The sequence below is a fragment of the Nicotiana tomentosiformis genome, chromosome 10 (assembly GCF_000390325.3).
Source record: "Nicotiana tomentosiformis chromosome 10, ASM39032v3, whole genome shotgun sequence".
In the NCBI taxonomy this organism is placed as follows: domain Eukaryota; kingdom Viridiplantae; phylum Streptophyta; class Magnoliopsida; order Solanales; family Solanaceae; genus Nicotiana; species Nicotiana tomentosiformis.
The window spans coordinates 15686764-15711812 of record NC_090821.1 but is presented as its reverse complement, the minus strand read 5'-3'; the positions used below and the strand labels follow the sequence as shown (position 1 = coordinate 15711812).

The 25049-nt window shown below is 37.9% G+C and overlaps 2 protein-coding genes across 3 annotated transcripts; one reads left to right on the top strand and one right to left on the bottom strand.

The window, feature by feature from the left end:
- Window positions 1-8609: 8609 nt before the first annotated feature.
- LOC104119334 (uncharacterized) lies at window positions 8610-12598 on the top strand. Of its 2 annotated transcripts, none has more exons than XM_009630819.4 (6): window positions 8610-9375; window positions 10206-10257; window positions 10763-10852; window positions 11667-11731; window positions 11857-12024; window positions 12146-12598. In XM_009630819.4, the coding sequence occupies exons 1-6, from the start codon at window positions 8725-8727 to the stop codon at window positions 12191-12193; spliced, it is 1074 nt and encodes a 357-aa protein (XP_009629114.1). In that variant the 5' UTR covers window positions 8610-8724; the 3' UTR covers window positions 12194-12598. The 2 variants fall into 2 exon arrangements, with proteins under 2 accessions (XP_009629114.1, XP_009629122.1); XM_009630827.4 differs by having other exon boundaries at window positions 11857-12072; window positions 12146-12351.
- A 1498-nt stretch (window positions 12599-14096) lies between these two features.
- LOC104119351 (anaphase-promoting complex subunit 8) lies at window positions 14097-19344 on the bottom strand. Its single transcript, XM_009630834.4, has 4 exons — window positions 19007-19344; window positions 18595-18931; window positions 14601-15851; window positions 14097-14466 (listed from the first exon to the last, which is right to left on the bottom strand). Exons 1-4 carry the CDS (start codon window positions 19090-19092, stop codon window positions 14395-14397), a joined length of 1746 nt encoding a protein of 581 aa, XP_009629129.1. The 5' UTR covers window positions 19093-19344; the 3' UTR covers window positions 14097-14394.
- Window positions 19345-25049: the final 5705 nt, after the last annotated feature.

Genomic DNA, 25049 nt, shown 5'->3' with positions numbered 1-25049 from the left:
GCTGATGCTCATACTTCACCTGCTGACAATTTAGGCACCGAGCCACATACTCCACTATGTCCTTCTTCATCCTCCTCCACTAGTAGTGTTTCCTCAAGTCTTGATACATCTTCGCGGCACCCGGATGAATGGAGTACCGCGAGCTATGAGCCTCCTGGAGAATCAACTTATGCAACCATCTACATTAGGCACACATAGCCTGCTCTGCATCCTCAATACACCATCATCCCCAATAGTGACCTCCTTAGCATCACTGTGCTGAACCGTGTCCTTAAGGACAAGCAGGTGGGGGTCATCATACTGACGCCCCCTGATACGATCATAAAGAGAAGACCGAGAGACCACACAAGCCAACACTCGACTTGGCTCAGAAATATCCAATCTCATAAACTGGCTGGCTAAGGCCTGAACATCCAATGCTAAGGGTCTCTCTGCTGCTGGAAGATATGCTAAACTCTCCAAACTCTCCGCCCGGCGACTCAAAGCATCGGCCACCACATTTTCCTTCCCCGAGTGGTACAAAATGGTGATATCATAATCCTTAAGTAGCTCTAACCACCTCCGCTGACGCAAATTAAGATCCTTTTACTTGAACAGATGCTGCAAACTCCGATGATCAGTGTAAATCTCACAAGGAACACCGTACAAATAGGGGCGCCAAATCTTCAGGGCATGAACAATAGCTACTAACTCAAGGTCGTGGACATGATAGTTCTTCTCATGCACCTTCAGCTGTCTGGACGCGTAGGCAATCACCCTACCGTCCTGCATCAACACCGCGCCAAGATCAATCCACGACGCATCATAATATACAGTGTAAGACCCTAAACCTATAGGCAATACTAATATTGGGGTTGGAGTCAAAGCCGTCTTGAGCTTCTGAAAGCTCTCCTCACACTCATCTGTCCACCTGAAAGGAGCATCCTTCTGGGTCAGCCTGGTCATAGGCACTGTAATAGATGAGAATCCATCTACAAAGCGACAGTAATACCCCGCCAAACCAAGAAAACTATGGATCTCCGTAGCCGATGACGGTCTAGGCCAACTCTACACTGCTTCCACCTTCTTTGGATCCACCTTGATCCCATCACTCGATACTACATGGCCCAAGAATGCCACTGAGTCGAGCCAAAACTCACACTTAGAAAATTTTGCATACAACTTCTTTTCTCTCAAAGTCTGAAGCACAGTCCTCAGGTGCTGCTCGTGATCCTCCCAAGTCCGAGAGTACATCAGAATGTCATCAATAAACACAATGACGAAGAAGTCAAGATAAGACCGGAACACACTGTGCATCAAATGCATAAAGGCTATTGGGGCATTGGTCAGCCCAAAAAACATAACAAGAAACTCATAGTGACCATATCGGGTCCTGAAAGCAGTCGTCGGGATATCTGGCTCCCGAATCTTTAACTGATGATAGCCTGAACGTAAGTCAATCTTGGAGAATACTCTGGCACCCTGTAACTGATCAAATAAGTCATCAATATGAGGCAATAGATACCTGTTCTTCACTGTAACTTTGTTCAGCTGGCGATAATCAATACACATACGCATAAAACCATCCTTTTTATTCACAAATAAGACAGGAGCACCCCAAGGTGACACACTGGGCCGAATGAAGCCCTTATCAAGCAACTCCTTTAACTACTCCTTCAACTCCTTCAATTCAGGATGAGCCATACGATATGGAGGAATAGAGATGGGGTGAGTGTCCGGCAACAAATCAATGCCAAAATCAATATCTCTGTCAGGCGGCATGCCCGAAAGATCAGCTGGAAACACATCTGGAAAGTCTCTCACTACTGGAACTAACTCAACTGTAGGGGTATCAATACTGACATCTCTCACGTAAGCTAGATACGCGTCACACCCCTTCTCAACCATTCGTTGAGCTTTAAGAAATGAAATAACTCTGCTGGGTGTATACTCTAAGGTACCTCTCCACTCTAATCACGGTAAGCCTGGCATAGCCAGTGTTACGGTCTTAGCGTGACAATCAAGAATAGCATAATGGGGCAACAACCAGTCCATTCCCAAGATAACATCAAAATCTATCAGGCTGAGTAATAATAAATCGGCTCTGGTCTCAAAACCACTAAGAACAATCAAACACGACTGATACACGTGGTCCACAACAAGAGAATCTCTCACAAGAGTAGACACATAAATAGGGGAACTCAAAGAATCCCAAGATACACCCAAGTGTGGGGCAAAATAAGAGGACACATATGAATACGTAGAGCCTGGGTCAAATAATACTGACGCATCTCTATGACAGAATGGAACAATACCTGTAATGACAAAGTCGGAAGCAATTGCCTCTGTGCGAGCCGAAAAAGCATAATACCTGGCCTGGCCTACCCCTCTAGGGCGACCTCGACCTCCCCGACCTCCACCTCGAGCTGGCTGAGCAAGTGGGGCAGTAGCTGGTGCTGGAATCATGGCCTGAGCACCCGGTGGGGCACATGGTGGTTGAGAAGTCTGTGGAGGTGTAACCCTCCTAAGTCTAGGGCAATCCCTCACCATATGGCGGGTGTCGCTACACTCAAAACAACCCCTCGGAGGGCGTGGCTGCTACTACTAACTCGGGCCAGGTCTGTTGGACTGGCCGCTAAAAGCACCCCGAGCAGGAGGCATACTAGATACTGGCGATGCATAATAAGGCTCCTGGGGCCTAGAAGGGGCTGGAACCATTGGCGGCTGGAAGAGCTGAATGAACGGGGCGACTTACATAACCCCTACCATGGTGAGCTGCTGGGGCACGAGCTCCAGAATAAGAACCAGTCTCTTGAGACCTCTTGGCCTATCTCTCCTCTCGGTCCCGGGCAAGCATGCCTTCCAATATCCTGGCAATTCTCACAACCTACTGATAAGGGATATCCATCTCCAACTCCCTGGGCATACTAATCCGGATACTGGGGTGGAGTCCCTCAATAAACCACCAAACCCTCTCTCGAACTGTGGCAACCAAGGCTGGTGCATGTCGAGCCAAATCACTGAAGCGGACTGCATACTCTTACACAGTCATAGCACCCTGGCGCAGCTGCTCAAACTCCGCGCGCCATGTATTCATGAGGCTCTGAGGGAGATACTCTCTCAGAAACATATTCGAGAACTGAGTCCATGTGAGTGAAGCTGCCTCATCCGGACTACTCAACTCATAAGCATGCCACCACCGATAGGCTGCTCCTCTAAGCTGGAAAGTGGTAAAAGAAACACCACTCGTCTCTGCTACGCCCATAGTACGGAGAATACAATGACACTCCTCCAGAAAACCCTGAGCATCATCTGTAGCCAATCATTCCTTTTTCTGATATATGAAATAGGGGATTTCACTAAGTTGATTCTTAGGAAATGTCGAATCAAACCATTTGTCCTTATTTCAACAAAAGAAGCACGGGCTTCTTCGCAAGAAGAACTTTTTTTGTCTTGGTTCCAATTTAATACTAAACAAGTCCGAACTAATTGAATACTTGTGTCAGAAATTCCTCGAATCGGTTTGCCATTTCCATAAAGGATATAATTGACAATTCGAAGTTGCACATTATCCCTTTCCTGCAATGGATCCGGTGGAAAAAGGGTTGCTAAATTTATACCGTCCGTTATTTCATATGTGACGACAGGTCGAACTAAAACAAAAAACCTTTTCTTGCTAGGTGTAATCCGTTGGACATAGATCCAATTTTTCACTTTTTTTGATTCCTTGGAATTTCTTTTTCCTGTTCCTGGTGGTATCAAAATGCCGGTATGTCGGGATATCTTATCTGTCTCTCCAGGAAAATGGATATCTCCAGAAAAGATATCCACTGAAGGTAGGTGGGTGGTACTTCTTGTACCTCTCAAGTCTAAGCTGCTCTGCCTCAGAAGTGATTGTCCTAGTCTCGTGCTGAACCGAAGCTACCGGCGGCATAGGAATGAACTCTGGGGCCTGATCAACCTGGACCCTCTGCTCAGGAGTATGGGATGCGGGAGTCTATGCCCCTCCCCCGGCCTGAGATGTGGCGGGAGCTAATGGAATCAATCCAGCCTGAGCTAAGGTGCTGAACATGCTCATGAACTGGGCTAGAGTCTCCTGGAGGGCTGGTGCAGCAATAGGAACCTCCGGTGCCTTCCCTCCAGCTAGAGCTGCTGGGGGCTCTTCTGTCGCGGCTCGTGCGGGTGCTCTGGCTGCACCGCGTGGTCGTCCTCTACCCCGGCCCCGGCCTCTGGCAGTTTTAGAAGGGGGCGCAGATGCATGGTCATCAGATCCTCCGGTACGGGTCCTCACCATCTGTGAGAAAGAATGGATTACAGAAGTTTAGAATTTTTGATGCCCACAAATTTCGCACGACAAGGAATCAAAGAAGCTTAATTTTTCCTAACAGTTCCATAGCCTCCCAAAGATAAGTACAGACGTCTCTGTACTGATCCGCGAGACTCTAATAAATCGGCTTGTGACTCATGACACCTATGAACCTAGAGCTATGATACCAACTTGTCACGACCCAAATTTCTTCCTCCGTGAATTGTCGTGACAACACTTAGTCTCTACGACTAGGTAAGCCTAACACTTATGGAAATGAAATGAAAAACATGAAAATTAACAACCAACAGTAATAGATATTTTAATAAGCAATTGAGATGCTGCTCGACATATACAATAATCAACTCTTGAAATATACATGACACTCCCAAGACCTGGAACACCGTAAATCACAAGCTTCTACGGAGTTATAACTGTTTTATACATCAGTGTCTATAGAAATAAGAGAAGAATCAACATAGGGGGGATAGATGGGGACTCCGAGGATCTGCGGGCGCGGGCAGATATACCTTGAAGTTCTCCGAAACAGCAACGACTGCAACTAAGGACAAGGCTGGCAAAAGGAACCTGGATCTGCACACGAAAAATATGTGCAAGAAAGGGCGTGAATACACCACAGCGGTACCCAGTAAGTGCCAAGCCTAACCTCGGCCGAGTAGTGACGAGGTCAAGTCAAGGCCCTACTGGTATATAATAAATAAGTAGGAGAGTATAACAATATAATAAGAGACTGGAATTTAAACAAGGAGAACATAGCAAAGTAGCAACGCAGAACACAGGGATAAACAGCAGGGGATTTCCCGAGATACCGTCTCGTAGTCCCAAAATAAAAGTGCAAGGAGATCTCCCGAGGTACCGACTCGTAGTCTCAAAAGTAAATATGTAGGGAGAACTTCCAAGGAACCGCCTCATAGTCTCAAAAGTAAATGTGCAGGGATATCTCCCGAGGAACTGCCTCGTAGTCTCAAAAGTAAATATGCAGTGGGAATCTCCCGGGATACCGTCCCATAGTCCGAAAGTAAATATGCAGCTCAAACAAATGAATATAATAGTTACAGCAAGAAAACCTATAATTTAGACTAAGTACAAGTCAAGAAAGAAGCGGGAATTACTAAACATGTTGCAAAGAGTTTAAATAGGCAACTAGGACACGTAGACATGCTATTCTTGGCTAACACGATAACTACACATGCTAGTATACTCGGATAAGATGAAAACAGGCTATTACTCGGTAAAAAAAATTAGGTTTTTTCACAAATAGCCCGTGTACGCACTCGTCACCTCGCGTACACGGCGCTCACATATCATAACAACACCAAATCCTAAAGGGGATTTCACTCACACAAGGTTAGGCAATCCACTTATATCGAACCAAGCTCAATCAATCGGTAACAATGCCTTTTTCACGAATATCCGGCTCCGAATGGTCCAAATCTAGCCAAAATCAATTACATACCATAAATACAACTTTAAGAAATCAATCTAATTAATGAAATCAAAGCTAAAGCGAGAAATTAGAAAATCACCCCAAAAAGTCTCCCTTGGCCCACGTCTCGGAATCGGGTAAAAGTCACAAAATATGAGCACCCATTCACTCATACCAAAATTACTTAAATCCGATACCAAAATCTCGATCAAAATCCCAAAATTCGGCCTAAGAACTTTTCTCAACTTTTCCCCAAAGTTTTAACTCCAAATACGAAATTAAATGGAGAAGACAACTATAGATTAATGGAATACAACCAAAAATGAGTTAGGAATCATTACCCCAAAGCTTCCTCTGAAAATCCCTCGAAAAATCGCCAAATCCGAGCTCTCAAGTCCAAAAATGAAGAATGAAATCAAACCCTCGCACTTAGCCCTTTTTCTGCCAGAGATCTCGCTTGCGCGAGCCTTCAACCGCATCTGCGGTACCGCATCTGCAGAAATACCATCGCAGGTGCGAAAATCACTTAAGGGGAACTGGGTCCGCATCTGCGAACAAGGGCCGCATCTGCGGGCCCGCACCTGCGCTCCTCTTCCGCTTATGCGGATCTATCGCCGCACCTGCGGCCCCAGCTTGACAGGGCCAAAACTTCTTCTGCGGCTTTATGGCCGCTTCTGCGGCGCCGCACCTGCGGCCCAAAGTGCGCAGGTGTGGCAGCTTCAGCAATTGCATCAGTCCCAAACTCAATCCGTTAAGCATTCGAAACACACCCGAGGCCCCCGGGATCTCAACCAAACATAACAACCAGTCCTAAAACACCATACGGACTTAGTCGAGCCCTCAAACCATATCAAACAACGCTAAAATCACTTATCATCCTCCGATTCAAACTTAAAGAACTTGAAACTTCCAAATTCGACAACCGATGCCGAAACCAACCAAACCACGTCCGATTGACCCCAAATTTTGCACATATGTCATATTCAACCCTACAGACTTACTCCAACTTCCGGAATTAGGATCCGACCCCGATATAAAAAATTTCACTACCGGTCAAAATCTCCAAAATTTCGATTTTCGTCATTTCAAGCCTAAATGAGCTATAGACCTCCAAAACACAATCCGAGCACGTCCCTTAGTCCAAAATTACCTAACGGAGCTAACGAAACCAACAAAACTTCATTCCGGAGTCGTCTTCACATAGTTCTGACTGCGGTCCAAATTCTAAGGCTTAAGCTTCCGTTTAGGGACTAAGTGTCCCAAAACACTCCAAAAACCAAAACGAAACCTCCCGGCAAGTCACAATAGCAGAAAAAGATACGGGGAAAACAATTAATATGGGATCGGGCTATAACTCTCAAGACGACAGGCCGGGTCGTCACATTTTCTTTATTATACTATCTGGTATTTAGTAATATTGCATTGTTAATAGAAACTTTTATTAGCATATTACTTTATTTAAATTTTTGTATGCTAATTTCTTCTTATAATATAATAGATAATATATATTTTTTATTTTTTATTTTATTCTATTATTCTCAATAATAATTTCTGAATAAATAAAATTATTTAAAAAAAAAATTTGAATTGGCAATTTTTTATTTTTTTGTAATTTTAGTTTTTTATTTTAAAATAATTTAAAACCTCCAACTTGAAACAACTCTCCAATTTGAATGGATAGTTGTTTTTTAAAATTTTTGGTTTTTATTATAAAATATTTTATTTTATTATTCTGTAGATATTTAAATTCAAAAATAATAACTAATAACTAATTATTAACTACTTATGCCATGTGGCTTTTTTTAAAACTAAATAAAGAAGTTTATTTTGTCTTAAAACTCCAAGTTGAAACTAATTCCCAATTTGAATTGGCAATTTTTATTTTTTTTATTTTAAAATAATATTAAAACTCCAACTTTGTTGGAGCTTTGTCCTAAAAATCTACACTTGTCGTCTTATGGTTATACCACTTGGCATCATATAATTATTTACTTTTTTTATATATATATATATATATACATATATATATATATATGTATATATATATATATATATAAAATAGATATTTATATAGACTACTATATTAGGAAGAAACTAATCCCCAATTAGAATTGAAAGTTTTTTATTTCTTTTTTTTTTTAAATAATTTTAAAACTCCAACTTGAAACAACTCTCCAATTTGAATTGAAAGTTTTTTTATTTTTTATTTTTGTTTTTTATTTTAAAATAATTTTAAAACTCCAACTTGAAACTACCCCCAATATGAATGGGTAGGTTTTTTTATTATATATTTTTATTTTTTTATTATAGCTAATTTTATTTTTTCTTATTTTTGTTTTTTTTATTTTAAAACTTCAACTTGAAACTACTCTCCAATTTGAATGGGAATTTATATATATATTCATTTTTTTTAATTATAGCTAATTATAAGATATCTATATTTATTAATTCAAATAGAGTAACCAACCAATTAATTCAAAATTTAAAATTCAAAAGTTTTTTTAGTTAAAAAGGTACTATCTCTGTTCGAGTTTATATAAAACTATTTCCTTTTTGGTCCGTTCCAAAAAGAATGATTCCTTTATAAATTTGAAAATAATTTTGCTTAAACTTACAATTCTATCCTTAACGAGAAACTTTTATAATCACACAAATACTCGGCACCTTTTTGAATTGTTTAAGACCACAAATTTCAAAAGTTTTCATTTTTTCTTAAACTCCGTGCTTAGTCAAACAGATTCACATAAATTGAAACGGAGAGTAATTTCTTTTGTCCTAATGCCACTTGGCTTTTTGTGGTTATGCCACTTGTCTTAATATTATGTTTTTGCCTCTCTTTATATATATATATATATATATTGGGCTAATTGCTAAATAGTAACCGGCTATTTGTTTACTTCGCCAAAAGAGTTTTGAATTGAGGGCCAAAGCTTCATATCAACACCCTTTGGGTAGCGTCAACGGCGGTGCACCACAACACCTCCGCCGTAAGATGGAGGAAGAAAAGGCCGCAGCATATTACGACGAGCTCACACGGAAAGGAGAAGGCGCCGCAAAGTTCAAGCAAGGTCTAGGCTTTTCTTCAACTTCCAACAACGACACCGTTCCCTCCCGTGGCTCTGCTCTCGTTTCTTCCTCTTCATTTCTAAGTAGCTTTGTCAGAGCATCAAGCCCGTCTAAAACTACCGAGTTCGAAAAACAAGCTCAACTTCAATCCATCCACAACAAGCTCAAGCTCAAGAAGAAACCTAAAGACGATGAAAATTACGACAGTAGCCTTTCTTATAGGGTTTCATCAAAAGAAAAAAACAGTAGAAGCCGAAGTCCAAGCCACGAAAGGCATTCGTGCCGGAGAAGTCGAAGTCCGAGCCGGACATCAAAGCGCCGGAGCCGGAGCAGAGGTAAAGATAGACGTTCCAGACGCCGGAGTCGGAGTCGAAGTCGAAGCCGAGATGCTTATAGGTCGAATCGTCGATGTAGGTCTAGAAGTAGAAGTAAAAGTAGAGATAGAGGTAAATATAGGGAAAAAGAGAAGAAGAGTAGAAGGAGGTCAAGGAGTGTGTCACCACGGGATCGAAGATCGGAGAAAGATAGGGCTGCTACGGTTGATTATAGCAAATTGATTGAAGGTTATGAAAATATGGTAATTTTTTCATAATTCTATTTCTCAATTTAGCTTGTGTGATTATAATTTTATGCTATTTTTGCTGCTAGTATAATGCATTGTCAACGGCATTTATAGGATGACAAAAAATTAGCATTTATAGGATTAGGCAGTACCTTTTTGTGGAGAGTCACACTACTGACCAATACTGTGATTATGACAGCCCGATAAGGTAATTTTAATGTACTATAGGGTTTTAACAAATTGCTGGAATGTGTAAAATGTGCGGATTTATGTGCACGCTTACACGTGGATCTGAGTTAGTATATAATGAGGTTGCACAGTCTCGCATTCTAATTCAACAATATAAATTATCTCACAGCAATTGCTGAAAGGGAAGAGTGGATAATGTTGGCTGAACATGTTACCGTCACGTTTTATGCTATAAGAATGACTACATTGCAGAAGTGCAGAACATTAGATAGAATACTAGCCAACGTTATCGATTTCAGTAAATGTGTTTAAGACTGATATACTTGCAAATTTGCTGAAACTAAAGAAACGAGGAATCTTCTGATTGTTGAGCACATAAAACAGACAAATTGATTGCATTACAAATTTTACCAATGCTCCAATATCCGTAAATTTCCTCTAACTATTCATCTGAGATTTCAAATCTGTGATAATGGACTGTAAAGCACCTATATGACTACCAAGTTGATGCAACTCATTTCTTGGATTGTTAGGCTGAAGTTTGTTTATTGGACTCTGATATTATATCCTCTAAGATCTTCAAGTATTTTGTTATTTGTTATGAAGGCTGACTTTGTTTATTTGCTTATTTAATTTTTTGCTGCTACTTTGAACAGACTCCAGCTGAAAGAGTCAAAGCCAAAATGAAACTTCAGCTTTCAGAAACTGGTACTTTTTTTAATTTCTGTTTCTGCTCTTTTTTGTGTATGGAAGTGTTACTAATTGTTATAAATTTCTTCACATTGTGGATGCCTAATATGTAAGTTGGCTGTTTGATGTACTATACAGTAGATATTAATTATTTGTATACTGCCTTATAAAAAAAAAAGTGTATACTGGTTTGTGAGATATTACCTAATTCTGCTGATAATTATCGGGCCATAACTCCTCCTACAAAGAATGTTAATAATAATGATGGGTTCCTAAAAGGAAAATCTGAACCTGCCATCAGCACATGTAAGACATGACAAAAGAAGTACGTCATAGAGCATATTGTTGCTTATAGGTTTATGCGAAGTAGCTATTTCCTAAGTTTTTGCTTTTCTTCTACATTTCTGTTTCTTACTAGCTATTCTACAATCTCAATACAAAAGCTGGAAGAGGTTGTAGTTTGTAACTCAATATGAGTATGGATATAATTGGCATATTGTATTCTTTTGTAACTTTTTGACAGCTCGAAAAGATGAAACAAAAGGCATGGGCTCTGGATGGGAGCGTTTTGACTTCGACAAGGATGCCCCTTTGGATGAAGAGGAGATTGAAGGTTAGCTATTTGGCTGCTATTGCTTACTTATGGACTTTGTCAAACTGAATGCTTTTTTATATCACTTGTAGTATGATTGTTATTCTCGTGACAACAAGGCGGCGTTAATATGGTAATAGGATGAACTGTTTACTAGAATCAGATTCCAGGCTTCTTGGGCTGTTCTAGGAAAGGCTGGATTTCGATACTGTTCCTTTATTTATGAACTAGTGGTGACTTTGCAAGTTATGTACATACTTATTTGTCTGGCTAATTGTAGCATGCTAGAAATCCTCAACGTAATGATGATTTAAGGGGATACAGCGTTTCCAATATATGAGCAGTCAATATGGATGTAAGATGCCAGGCTAAAACAACATTTAGGAACTCCAACAAAGATGCTTGACAGTAAAAGTTTGGAAAAGGGAGTACTGTTAGGTTATCCCTGCTTGTATGTGAAGGATTTGTTTTCATTTCATCTAAAATGAAAGTCATAATTTGCCTAAAATGTGTTGCGGACCTTTCTCAATAAACATCTTGTATTGGATGAAGTCAGTCCAAATAGAGCAAATGTACTATATTTTATACATATCACTTGGAGATATGGATGTGATGTCTGGTTTGTTATAGCAGAGCTGCTTTATTGCAGCAATTACATGATTATGTGTGATGTTTGCGTGAAATTAAGATGACTTCCTAACAGGGGCATAATGATATTTTTATTTGTTTCCTGTGGGCCTGCGGGAACCTTCCTTTATGCTTATATCAATGTTTATGTAGACAGAAAGGTTCCTTACTATTTGCTGATACTGATAAACACTGTTGACTGCTTCAGCTGCAGAAGATGATGCTGCTTTAGTCAACCACATTGGCAAAAGCTTTCGATTTTCTGCGGTGGAGGTATGTGCACTTTTTGTTTGTTTATCATTTCCTTCTCATAACAACATGATGCAAATGGGCTCTGGTCATGTCAAAGGGAGTGCGAACTGATGTTCGTTCTGTTATAAAATTTTGTTGATTTGAAGACTAGGAGGGAGGAACAAATCAAGGCTGCTCATGATGAGGCTATTTTTGGAGTTCCCTCACTTCTGCGACTTCCACCTTCCACCGAAACTGATTATGAAGCAGAAGAGGATAATGGCAAAAAGGACATCTCTGAAATTGCTCCTGCCACAAGTCTCATCAGCGGGCAGGTGATATCTTAAATCTTGACATTGCAGTTTGTTGCTCATTATTACACGGTTAGGTTTTTGCTTTTTATCTTGATTTTTTTTTCCCACTGTGCTTACTCATGCTCGTGATATATGAATTTAGGCACTTGCAATGCAACAAGGTTCTTGGCGTGATCGTGCGCGTAGATAATGAATTCGATGAATGCTTGGTAGATTTGTTAAAACAAAGTGACGTGATCATGCTAATACTTAATTGATGATTTGATGCCAATGGAGGGTTTTTGTTTTTGTGCTCCTTTTAGATGGGTTGTCGCTGCCTGTTGCTTATAGAGGAGCCTGTGTGGCAAATTGGGCTGGAGAAGTATATCTATAGAACTGGCTTTTCATCTTTAATATCCATAGTAGGTACCTGTGTGGCTGTTCTAATTTTCGTATGGAGAACTAGCCTGTATTAGGTTAGAGCAAGAAATTCTGTAAATATTTTTCTTTGGTATTCTCAACTTTGAGCTCAACCCTTGTCTCTTGTTGTATGTGGAACGTCGATATACTGCATTGGCCAGATTCATCTATCTATAAAGTCAATTGGTTATGTAAACATAGGTCAATATAATGGCGACAACAAATTGCAATAGTACGAGAATCAGATTTATCGAACAAAAGTTCGAGCCATACTGGATGAGTAGTGGATTGCTTAGTACAACCTAGTCAGGTTTCTTTCTTGAAGAATACTGTAACCCGTTATTACTTATGGGCTTGCACTGGATAATCAATAAGTTCGTTCCTTTGTTCCGCACGTGTCAACCATGTGTGCAGTGATACAGTAACTCGTTTTAATTGGCAATACGTAAAGTTAGAGTTCTTGATTGGCATAAACACTAGATGCCTTTATAAGTATTTTTATGAATGAATTTGGGTCACGCCATTTGGTGGTATTCGCTTTCGTTTTTCTAAGATCTTTTTTGTAAAGTTTCTGGTCTAGTCTTGAAATGGCTTTCATGGACACCTGGAAAAAATCACTCTGCAACTCCAAGAACAAGATAAACTTGTTTATACTGCTCCATTTTATTCTTTTAGGGTCATCTGCGGTCTTTTCCTCTGTTATTTTGTTTCAAATTGCTTAGTTCATCAGATGATTAATTCATACGGATAATTTCAGAGAACTCCCTCCAGGTTTCGCCCTATCATACTGACCTCCCTTGTGGTTTACAATATTACGTCTACCATCTTTATTTTGATTTTCTTGTAACCATTCTTTAAACTCATTTAAAATAAATATAAATAAAATACAATTTGACAGATTTGCCTTTTTTAATGTTAATTTCTTTCAATTAGTAATAAACATTATCAACATAACTCAACAAATTCTTTAAAAATAAACCTACACTAATAAGTTAATTTAAATATAGATACATGTGTAAAGCTTATCAATATTCTGCCTGCACGTGTCTTTCCCATTAAACAAAGTAAACTAGTTACTTCGGAAAGGTCTCAGGTAGCTTCTCTGTACTACCAGTTCATCGGCGACTTCATTTTTCGCGACAACCCAACATTTTACGGCGACCGAAATTTTATAAAAAAGTAAATTGATAGAAATTAACATTAAAAAGGGCAAATCTATCATATTGTATTTTATTTATATTTATTTTAAATGAGTTTAAAGAATGATTACAACAAAATCAAAATATGGGAGGTAGGCGTAATATTATAAACTACAAGGGAGGTCAGTGTGATAGGGCAAAACTTGGAGGGAGGTCTCTGAAATTATGTGTAATTCATATTAAACTGATGATAAGTGTCTTATTTTTCTAAAATTTTTGTATAAATATCTGAGTCTTTAGCTCAAGTCACTTTATATAAGTTTATCTTTGAATAGAGATATGTCGTGGCTAGAGATGGAAATGCAGCAACAACAACAGCAAAAAACCCAGTATAGTACAATGAGTGGGGTTTGGAGAAGGTAGTGTGTATGCAGACCTTACTCTACCTTAAAGGTAGAGAGACTGTTTCCGATAAACCCTCAGCTCAAGGAAGTTTAAAGGAAAGATGACAAAAAAACAGTAGCAACAAGCAATATCCACAACAACATAAGAAAATGAAGCAAAAGGAACATGTAATAATTGAAACCTAACATTAATAGAATACAAGACTAACACTAATACTCCTGGTATGGGAAAGAAACACTCGCGACTACCTACTAGGCTTCTACCTTAATTCTCGACCTCCACACCTTCCTATCAAGGTCCATGTCCTCATTAAGCTTAATGATGCCTTTTGCTGTTCCACATGACTTCCCCAAGCTTTTCAGTGAGTTATTGACAAGCATGAACACACTCTCCAGTAACCTTACACATGACAAAATTTCTTTCACAATAATGCAAAGAGCGAAGAAACTTAGGGTGGAAAATGCTCAACATCCATTTCATATCTTATTCCTCTGAGTAGACTCTTTGCTGTTTCCTTCTCCTGCATCAATAACCAAAAGAGAACGAGGGAAGCAGCTAAAAAGTTTGTTTGCATGAACTATACATAGGCAAATAATTTAACTTAAACACTGAGTTATTGACTCTTAGTCTAATTAAAAACAAATATAAACTTACTGGGCCAGAGTAATCAAGAAGGCGGGTGCAATAAACCTCTGCTTCTTCAAATCTCTTTTGAGTCTTATAGTATCTAGCAAGGAACATTAAGGCTTCAACCATGTTTGGACCTTCTCGTTCTTCAGCTTCCATCCTTTCCAAATCCTTCTTGTAGTAGAATGCTGCTTCATCAGAACGGTCAAGTTCAGCATGCAGTTTTGCCAGCTGGTGAAGAGCAATAGCTTCTCTATCGTTACAATTTGCAGCCCTTCTGTAACATTTGATTGCTTCTTCAAGCATATGAAGCTGTTCTGTCTCATAGCATTGGGCCATTGCAATCCATAACCGAGAATCATTAGGCTGCAAGAACACTGACTTCTTAAAGTAATTAAGGGCATAATAGGGCATTCCCATCATCTCATATGCTTGCCCTAATCCATACCAGGCTCGATAATCACATGGGTTTATGTCCACAGCCCGCCTATAGGCATCAACTGCTGCTGGAGTGTTTTTCATCTCAACATACTCATGGCCCATAAGTGTCCAAGCTGACAAATAATTTTTGTTTAATTTGAGAGCCCTCCGAAAATACATAACCGACTTCTCATGCTGCCCCTTCAAACTGTAATAGTTCCCAACAATGCAACAAGACTCTGGCCTGTATTTATCAGTCAAGAATACTCTGTGTGCAAGATAACTTAAGGCTGAACAACATTCCTTGGCATACAGCACATTGGAATACATATCCATGTCTTCAATCCTGTAAGGGTCATTTCTTAGAAGTTCTTCAAATATAACCTCTACTTGTTCAAATTCTCTCAGGCTGTACTGAGCTTTAGCGATTTGGGCCTGGACATAATTGCTAAAGCTGAAAGTTCCTTGCAAGTGCTCATATTTTGTCAATGATTCATTGTGCAAACGGAGTTCTTGGTAAGCACTGGCTAGGAAGAAGTCTTTCATCCAGTGGTTATCAAGATTCAGACTCTTCAATGTCTCAATTGTAGTGCACAATGACTGCAATTCAGACCAAGCACTCCAGTTCCAAGGATAGGTATTTACTGACTCAACAAGAACTGACCTAGCAAGATTGTCACTGCCTTTCTGCTTAAGAACAAGTCCGTACAAGTAAAGACAGAAGGAGTCTATTGTTCCATTTTTGCGAAGTGCAGACAACTCTCGCTCAAGAGAAACCAGTTCCTTGTTCACAACATCACTTTTGCCTAAGGGACCCTCAAGTTCAATTATCTCTTCTTCTTTTCGCTTTTCCCCAGCCTTCAGGAAGAAGCAAGAAGCAGATTAAGTATCAAGGCTCATCTGGTACATTTCATGATAAAAAGAAATGGAATAATGCTACTTCAGGTTGTATTTCTTTTCATATATTTATAGAAGTTTGATAACATCTGAGAACCAGACTAAGATGAGATTTATTCAAATGGTGGCACTATCATTTTCAAAGCAAAACACAAATAGCAATAGGCAAACCATCAAAGGCCTCCGGCGTAGAATTGAACATAGATAAAGATTTGATACCTACTCATACTTATCTCTTTTCTAAATTGCTAACTCAAAAACTTGATTAAGGAGAAGAAGATTGAAAAAGATAAAATTGGAGTGCACTACCTTTCCTCCCTTTGACCATTTTCTGTTACCAGTTGGGTTAGGAATGGAGATAAAGAAAAGGTGGCTAAGGGCTATTACATTTGTATTAGTCAGGATTTGCCTCAAATAGCTCCTTGTGCTTCTATTTTATGACAGACTTTGCCAAAGATTGGACATTCAGGAGTTAGTTTGAGTCACTATATAGTTAACACTAGTTTATTACTGATTATTTTTTATAACTGTTTACACTGGTTTATTCTTGAATCCATGAGCGAGGTTAATCATTTGGAATAAGGAATAAACGAAAGTAAATCAAAACATCAGATGGGAGGAGTGACAACATGACAACATAACTAAATATATTCAAATATATTTTCTGGTCCAACAGCAGCACTTATTGGGCAAGTTGAGAGATAAAGAAAAGAGACAAACACCATTAAACATTTCATAGTTTGGTGTGAATTACAAGTCTAATAGAGATACTTAGACCCAAATCAGCAAACTTTCGGCAGTTACACAAGAATGATAAGATGCTAGACTTCAGATATGTGACTTAGAAACAAAGTTGAAGGAAAGCTGTTTAAAAACGTGAAAGTAAGGGAAGCTATAGAAGACCATTCACCCTCCTTCCTCCAGCTTGGTGAGGGGTAAGCCAAAGAAACGAGCAAAGGAGAAAGAGTCATATATAGACTACAAATGCACTAGCAAGCCAACATGCAGCAAGATAAAGGCTCCCGAAAGCTTAGCAATCTTTTCTTGAAAAATTGAAGAGACAACACACAAAGAATAGAGCTTTCTAAATGGTGGATTTCTTTCTTCTTTAGAGCCAACCAATCTAGAAATAGAAATGTCCACTTTCCGTTAAAAGAAAGCTCTACCCGCATATACTACCAGAATGTTCTACTACTTTTATACTTCTCTATAGAACCTTCCCTTCCTTCTTCCTTGGAGACTAAATTAAATGGCAGATCTGACATGCTACCCCATCAAACGCACATGAAACATATTTTAGCGCTTATCCTGATGCGAATGAAAGGTCAAAGAAATGAAATACAGGGAGGAAAGACCTTTCATACATTTACTTATAGATTGAAACTACTTTGAAGGAGACTACACGATTCAAAATCTTGGAACACTAGTAAGACGAAAAGAAGACATAAGTTTCTCACTATCATTGAGATAATTAGTTCATAACCCATCTAGACACTATCTGAAACTGAAGCTTCTGTTTGTTCATAGAATGAAAGACACGGATTTAAAAAAAGGCAAAAAAGTGAGTGTGTAAAAGACTTCCATAATGAGAGACACCATTTTCTTTAAGAGTACCAAAGTGAAGAACATCGTTGTTGGTTCCGAAGTTATTCTCTTTACTTCACCTTAGTAAGTAGACACAAACATAGGAGACTTAGGCACATCCACGTGCATATAATACCTAGAGAATTCATGAGACAAAAAAGGACATAAGAATGCAGTGATTGACAATAAATTCTGGATCTCTCAAACGTCCCTTTAACAACTTAGAAATGCAATTGTATTCTCAAATAGTGCAAATCATAATTAGGTAACAACACAGGAGCATTTCCTAGCCATAATAGCTCCTTGACCATACATTTACCAATCAATGTGAATTATCCAGGACGCAGTCTCCAAAATGTAACTATCTCAAAAACGAAATTCTCCAAGCTTTAAAAGACATAACTGTCATTGGCTTTGTTAACGCCACTTCTTGACTTGACAACCGCTTGCGAAATTTCCTTAGCTAAAATTTGACCAGTTTTGAGTAATACATTTGAATGCACTCCAGTTGACATTACTATTTCATATTCACCAATAAAAAAATCACCTCTTTTATTCAAGTAATAGCATACTCTTGAATGCTAAGCTAGTGCCTTATAACGGGAAAACTCTTAACAGCTAGTCAAATATCGGATTGACTCTCTAACTGATCAACTCACCAATCAACCAGCTACGCCTCAATCCTGAACTAGTTGGACTCGGCTATATGAAATCTCCTTTTCTTAAAATTAAACTATTTTAGTCTGGTACATGCCGCACTCTCTTTCTTTATCCAGGCTTGGGATCAATTTTGCTTCGCGGAATTCAGATTACACAAAGTTACCAGATTTATCCTCTTAGTGATAATAATGAAAAGGAGGGTGGACGGAGAGACCAAAATTGAGCAGAAAGAGATAGATTGATACTCTCTCAGTCCCAACTTACGTGGTACAAAAAGAATGACACTTTATATATTTTTAAACAATTTAACTTTAAACTTCTCATTTGATTTATAGCTACACAAATATCTATAGGTTGTTTTAGACCATAAGTACAAAAATCATTCTTTCTCAGACTCTGCCCAATGGAACACCATCACATAAACTGGGACGGAAGGAGTAAGAGGGTCAGATGAACAAACCAAATAAAGAGCATAACACCGCAAGAAGACAGCTTTTTTGCTAGTCTGGTCGCGAAGCACGTGAGTTGCACGCCGGTACTCACGGCAATCAAAGTAGGACTTAGCAAGCAGGTAAAAGTCACTGTCAATGGCGGCGTCGCTGCCATCATCCTCCAGTGCCACTGGTGGGGTCGCCACATAGGACGTACCGGCCACCGGTGTGGAAGTGAAAGCAGCAGCAGGTTCTGTGGCTGTACGGAACCGGCGACGAATGCTGGAGCTGCCACGCTGGAATCTAGTGTGTGATGGCGTATACTTTGTTGGGTCTTGCTCTATTCCAACTAACTGCTCTGCTGCCCTGTTTAATAAACCAATTTTCCATCAGAAATAAGTATAAATACCTCAATGAAAAAATTAGGGTTTAAGGGGATACCATTTGGAGGCAAAGTAGAGACAACGGTCGTTGAGCTGACGGACAGCGGCTCGGAGCTCGTTTCTGCAGTTTTCTTTGATACCCATTTGATGTGAAGAATTTCTTGTAATTCTGAAATTCTACATACAAAATTTGAGGGGGCGGTAAAAGTGGGGGCGAGGGAAATGGAAAGATCCAATTGGGGTAACGGAAAGATTACTTCGCCGGGATCTACACCGGTTTAGTAGGAAAGCCAGACGACGACGAGATTGCCGGTGCTCCGGTTGACGGCGAGGTCGGGGAAGGAGTGGGCTGCGCGGGTTGGAGGTTTTTTGAAAACCAATGTACTACTGCGAGGTGTCTGGCCTAATTTGTACGATCGTATTTGATTGAACCAAATGAAAGGGCAATTGTTTTTTTAAATTTGTGTTTTATAAATTATAATTTTTTTTATAACTAATAATTATCTCATTAAAGATAAATAAAAAATTTAAAAATAAATTATTTTTAAATTTAGAAATATGTCATTTGAAACGAACTAAAAAAAAAAGAATCTATTATATTATTAAGTACTATATTAAAAGCACATAGTAAAATATTATTTGTCTTTTTTACTCTTCAAAAGCAGAGTCCACACTAGACAAAATAGTTATTTTTCTAATATCTAAAATATTTATTATTATTTAATTTTCCTAAGATAAAGGAGAAGAGAATAAGTAGGAATGAACCTGATTTGAACCTCTTCTTATCAAACTAGGTAAAAAGTCCTAATACTTATTACTTTAAATTCTATTAAGATTTTACCACTTTAATTGCAATAAGCCAAAAAAACACATAACGTTGAACAGTAACTTAAGTGGGCGTTTGGACATAAGAATTGTAAAATTCCGGAAAAAAAGTGAAAAAAAATTTCAAGTGAAAATGATATTTGAAAACGAAAGTTGTTTTTGGACATGAATATAATTTTGGGTTGTTTTTGAAGTTTTGTGAGTGATCTGAGTGAAAATTTTAAAAAATAGCTTCTTAGAGTTTTTCAAATTTTCGAAAAATTCCAAAATTTTGAAAATTTATGGCCAAACACTGATTTCGGAAAAAAGTAAAAAAATTTCGAAAAAAGTAAAAATTTTCTTATGTCCAAACGGGTTATTAAATATCTGAACTTACGCAAGTCGCCTTATATATATAAAACAAATTGAAATGACAGAATAACCATTAAATGATACTTAACACTTATATGAGTAAATAAAGAAATATATATAAACATTGTAGTTACGTAATAAAGGAATCCTAAATAAGTACATACTCATGTACACGGTAAAAATAGGAAAATACCAAACAATCATTATTTTAATAAACTTATATTTTTTAAAACTTTTCTTTTATCATAACTCAAACAAAATTTTCAGTTTAGATTTTATGTAATTCTTTTAAAATTTTATACACATTAACACGAGATACATGTGCAATGCGCGTACTCTAAATTTATCTATATTATATTAAAAGCACGAAAGTCCTTAGCGAAATATCGTTCGTCCTTTTTACCCTTTAAACATAGAGTTCACGTTGGACAATATAGTAATTTAAGTATTTCATTAATATTTAAAAATATTCATTTAATTAATTTAGTTTTTCCCCTGTTATTAACAATCTTGGAATGTTTACGAGATTATTTGGTAAATTTTGCTTGAATTATTTGTTATTAAACTTTGCCTTAACTATTTGGTTAAAATTTTGTTGGCGTTTCTTACACAAGGAAAGTTAATAATTTTTTTTTCTAAACTTTCACTCTCAATAAATGACACTATCTCTATCAGACTTAGTTAGATTCCCTTTACTCTTTGGAGTAGTAAATGACTTATTATGTTTGCCTTAATTATTTGGTAAAAGTTTTCTTCACGTTTCTTACACAAGGAAAGTTATAGGGAATCAGACTTGGTTAAATTCCCTTGTATACCATAATACTTCAGTAAAACAAGTTACAATGTAACAATTTAACAGTCAGACTTCGCCATATTTCAACACCGTAATTTCAGGTTTTGTTTCTTTTACTAATATCAACATCTTTTGCTACTTCATATTTTGTAACCACGTTTGCATGCACCAATTTCTAGTGTTGCATCGAGAATTTATCTTTAGTGTTGCATCAAGAAATTTTTATTATATAATTTTTTGTTTTATGTTTTGGACTTGGCTAATTTCACATCTCATGTAATTTACAAATTTAATATAGGTTATTGAACAATTGCAATTCATCACAAAAAATCAGTTAGATATCCAATCGAAGTCTTATTACTTAAATATTAATATTATTTTTTCTTTGTTGTATAATTAATAATACTTATTGCTATGCCAGCTCAAGTTGCTTGTTTTGAAAAAAATAAAAATTAAACTATCTCCTTTAATTATGTGTAATATTAATACTACATGATTTACAATTGTGTTATTGCAATTGCCATGCGCGAATCACTCAGATTTCAACAATTACATCCGTTAGGGTAAACAATCTTCGTTATACCATAAAAATAATCAATTATTGAATTAGTCACTTTGATAACTTATAGAACTCTTATGCATTCTTTATTTTAGGTACACCTGCAATGGCCAGTGAAAAGAAATTGTCAGACCAATATATCCCAATTAATAGTCTAAGAGTATCTGATTCGTGTTTAGTAATACGAGTCTTAGTGTTTGGGAGTGGAATAGTGTAACGACCCGGCCAATCATTTTAAAAGTTGTAGCCTTATTCCCCTATTTATTGCTCATTCTGTGCTTTTATAACTGTTATGTGACTTGTCGGGGTAATTGGTTCGGGTCCGGTGAGATTTTAGAATGAATTGGAATACTTAGTTCTAAAGTTTTAAAGCTTAAGTTCAAATAGTGTCAGTATGTCGCATTATGTGCAAACGACCCCGAAATAGAATTTGGATGATTCCAACAACTCTGTATGGTGATTTTGGGCTTGGGAGCATGATCGAAATTTTATTTAAAAGTTCGTAGTGAAATTAGGCTTGAAATGGCTAAAAAAATAGGAATTTAAGTTTGGAAGTTTGACCTGAGAGTTTACTTTTCGATATCGGGGTCGGAATCTAATTCTGAAAATTTTTACAGCTCTATTATGTCATTTATGACTTGTGTGCAAAATTTAAGGTCAATCAGACTTGATTTGATAGGTTTCGACATCGAATGTAGAAGTTGGAAATTCTTAAGTTTCATTAAGCTTGAATTGAGGTGTAATTTGTGATTTTAGTGTTGTTTAATGTGATTTGAGGTTTCAAATAAGTTCGTATAATATTTTAGGACTTGTTGGTGTATTTGGTTGAGGTCCCGAGGGCCTCAGGTGAGTTTCGGATGGTTAACGGATCAAAAGTTGGACTTAAACAACTGCTGCAAAAGCTGCTGCAATTTTCTTCTGCTGGAAATGCAGAAAAATCGAGCCCAGGATCGAAGCCCAGAAAAATCGAGCCCAGGGTCGAAGGCCAGAGTCGAAACCATGGACGAGGCTCAGGATCGAAGCCATGATCGAGGCTCAAGATCAAGGGCCATGATCGAAGGCTCAGGCTCGAGGACCATGATCGAAGGCAGGCTCGAGGGCCATGATCGAAGGCCTAGGCTCGAGGGCCATGATCGAAGGCAGGCTCGAGGGCCATGATCTAAGGCCGGCTCGAGGGCCATGATCGAAGGCCCAGACTCAAGGGCCATGATCGAAGCCACGTTCGAGGCCCAGGATCAAGGGCTGCTTGGGCAGAATTATAAAGGAGGAGACTTAGTCTCATTCACCATTTTTGACACATTGGAGCTTGAGCAGAGGCGATTTTGATAGATTTTCAAGGAAAAATATTTGGGGTAAGTGATTTTAACTCGGATTTAGTCAATATACACGAATATATCATTATTTTCACCATTTAATTAGTATTTTGAGATTGAAATTTGGAAAATTTTTAGAAATCTCATAGAAATGAATTTTTGAGATTTTGGTGTCGATTTAGAGTCGGATTTGAGTGAAACTGGTATGGTTGGACTCGTAATTGAATGGTTTATCGAATTTCGTAACTTTCGCCGGATTATGAGACGTGAGCTAATTTCGAATTTTATTGAAAAATATAGTATTTTCTTATGAAATTAATTTCTATAATTTTTGTTGACTGTATCGAATTAATTATGACTATTTACGAGTCGATCGGAGTTGGAAAATCGAGGAAAGGCATACTACTTGATTAAATTGGAGCAAGTCGAGGTAAGTGACTTGTCTAACCTTGTGTGGGAAAAATTTCCCCTAGGATTGGTATTGAAGTGATAAATTAAAATGTGTTAAAAGTTGTGTACACGAGGTGACGAGTGTGTACACGGGCTAAATGTGAAAGATTATGTCTGTAAATTGTGTAGATCATTGTTGCATATTAATTAAATAATTTTACCTTGTTATATTCTTCATCATTGATTTAAATATTTATACTTTAAATTTTTTTGACCTTTTCCTGCTAATTGTTTTACTTGTTTAGTTGAAACTTGATTTCTTTTATTCTGTGCATTATTTGAGGGGTGATTTTCTTTAAATTAAATATTATTAATATGAATTATTTGACATTTTAAATTTTGGTATTGAAGCAACGTATTAAAATTTTAAAATATTATTTTATCGAGTTATTTATTCCCGAATATTTTTGCGAGATTTTCGTACTAATTGTGATGGAGCCGTGAGCTCTTTATTGTGAAAAAATATTATCATGAATTATTTTGGCATGAGCCGTGAGCTCTTTATTATGAAAAAATATTGTTGTTGATTTATTTTGGCAAATTGAAATATTTGGGCACTTGAGGTGCAAATTGTGATATATTGTGATATTGATACGCATGCGGTGGTATAAGGTTTAGGTGTTGAAACGCATGCGGTGAGATAAGGGTGGCTTGATACGCGTGGCTAGTAGGGGAAACTACTAGAAGTCATGCGGTGTGATAAGGGTGGCTAAAACGCGGGATGCTATTTCGGAAAAAATATTTTCTTTAAAATAAATTGTGAAGGCTCCCGCGGTGGTATAAAAAAATGAGATATTGTGAATTTATTTATGATTTGGGACTACGAGGCGGTACCTCGGGAGTGCCCTTGTTGATATTGATTTATGGCCGCAGTTGCCTTTGATTATTGTTGTGATTTTCTTGCAAGTTGAAAAGAATTATGTTTTGTTTCCACAAGGTATTAATTTTCATTCTTTGGTGTAATTAAATGGTGACATACTAGTTGATTCATTTTCATTGTCATTTTATCTTATTTTATTGTTAAACATTTTACCATGCCATTATTTATTTTCTAGTAGGGCCTGACCTGACCTCGTCACTACTCTACCAAGATTAGGCTTGGCACTTACTAGGTACCGTTGTGGTGTACTCATACTACACTTTTGTACATCTTTTTGTGTAGATCCAGGTACATCTTACCAGTCCAGACATCAGTGAGTTACCTGTGTACGGAGACTTCGAGGTATATCTGCCAGCGTCCGTAGACTCCGGAGTCCCCTTCTACTATTATTATGTCGCTTTCTTGTTTTCCTTAGACCCTGATATATAGATACATTGAGGATAAATTCTTAGAAGCTTGTGACTTATTTCTACCGGGTTTTGGGAGTTGTAATTATTTGAATTATAGTTTATTTATTTCAGATATCTATTATTATTCCGCATTGATAGGCTTACCTAGTGTAACGACCCGACCGGTCATTTTGAGCTCTAACGCGTTGTTTGGCGGTTTGAGGCCATGAGCAGCTTCACTTTAGGTATTATGACTTGTACGCGTGGTCGGAATTGAAATTTCGGAAGTTCAGAATTGATTTGGAAAGAAAATTCTCATTTTGAAAGTTTTAAGTCGAAAGAATTGACTATGGTTGGATTTTAGAGTAAACGGCCTCGGAATCGAGGTTTGAAGGTTCCAGCAGGTTCGTATGATAATTTCGGACTTGGGTGTATGTTCGGATCGGGTTTTGGATACCCCGGGAGCGTTTCAGCACCTATTGTAGAAGTTAGCATTTTGGAAGAATTCCATACGAACGTGAATAGCTCTGTATGGTAATAC

What these genes read in the sequence shown, in the direction of transcription:
- LOC104119351 (XM_009630834.4), bottom strand. Translation starts at nt 19,092, where the DNA reads ATGGGTATCAAAGAAAACTGCAGAAACGAGCTCCGAGCCGCTGTCCGT. An exon ending in CTCTACTTTGCCTCCAAATG is followed by an intron (nt 18,932 to 19,006) that starts GTATCCCCTTAA and finishes TTTATTAAACAG; the next exon opens with GGCAGCAGAGCAGTTAGTTG. An exon ending in GGTGTTATGCTCTTTATTTG is followed by an intron (nt 15,852 to 18,594) that starts GTTTGTTCATCT and finishes TTCTTCCTGAAG; the next exon opens with GCTGGGGAAAAGCGAAAAGA.
- LOC104119334 (XM_009630819.4), top strand. Translation starts at nt 8,725, where the DNA reads ATGGAGGAAGAAAAGGCCGCAGCATATTACGACGAGCTCACACGGAAA. An exon ending in ACTTCAGCTTTCAGAAACTG is followed by an intron (nt 10,258 to 10,762) that starts GTACTTTTTTTA and finishes ACTTTTTGACAG; the next exon opens with CTCGAAAAGATGAAACAAAA. An exon ending in TTCGATTTTCTGCGGTGGAG is followed by an intron (nt 11,732 to 11,856) that starts GTATGTGCACTT and finishes GTTGATTTGAAG; the next exon opens with ACTAGGAGGGAGGAACAAAT.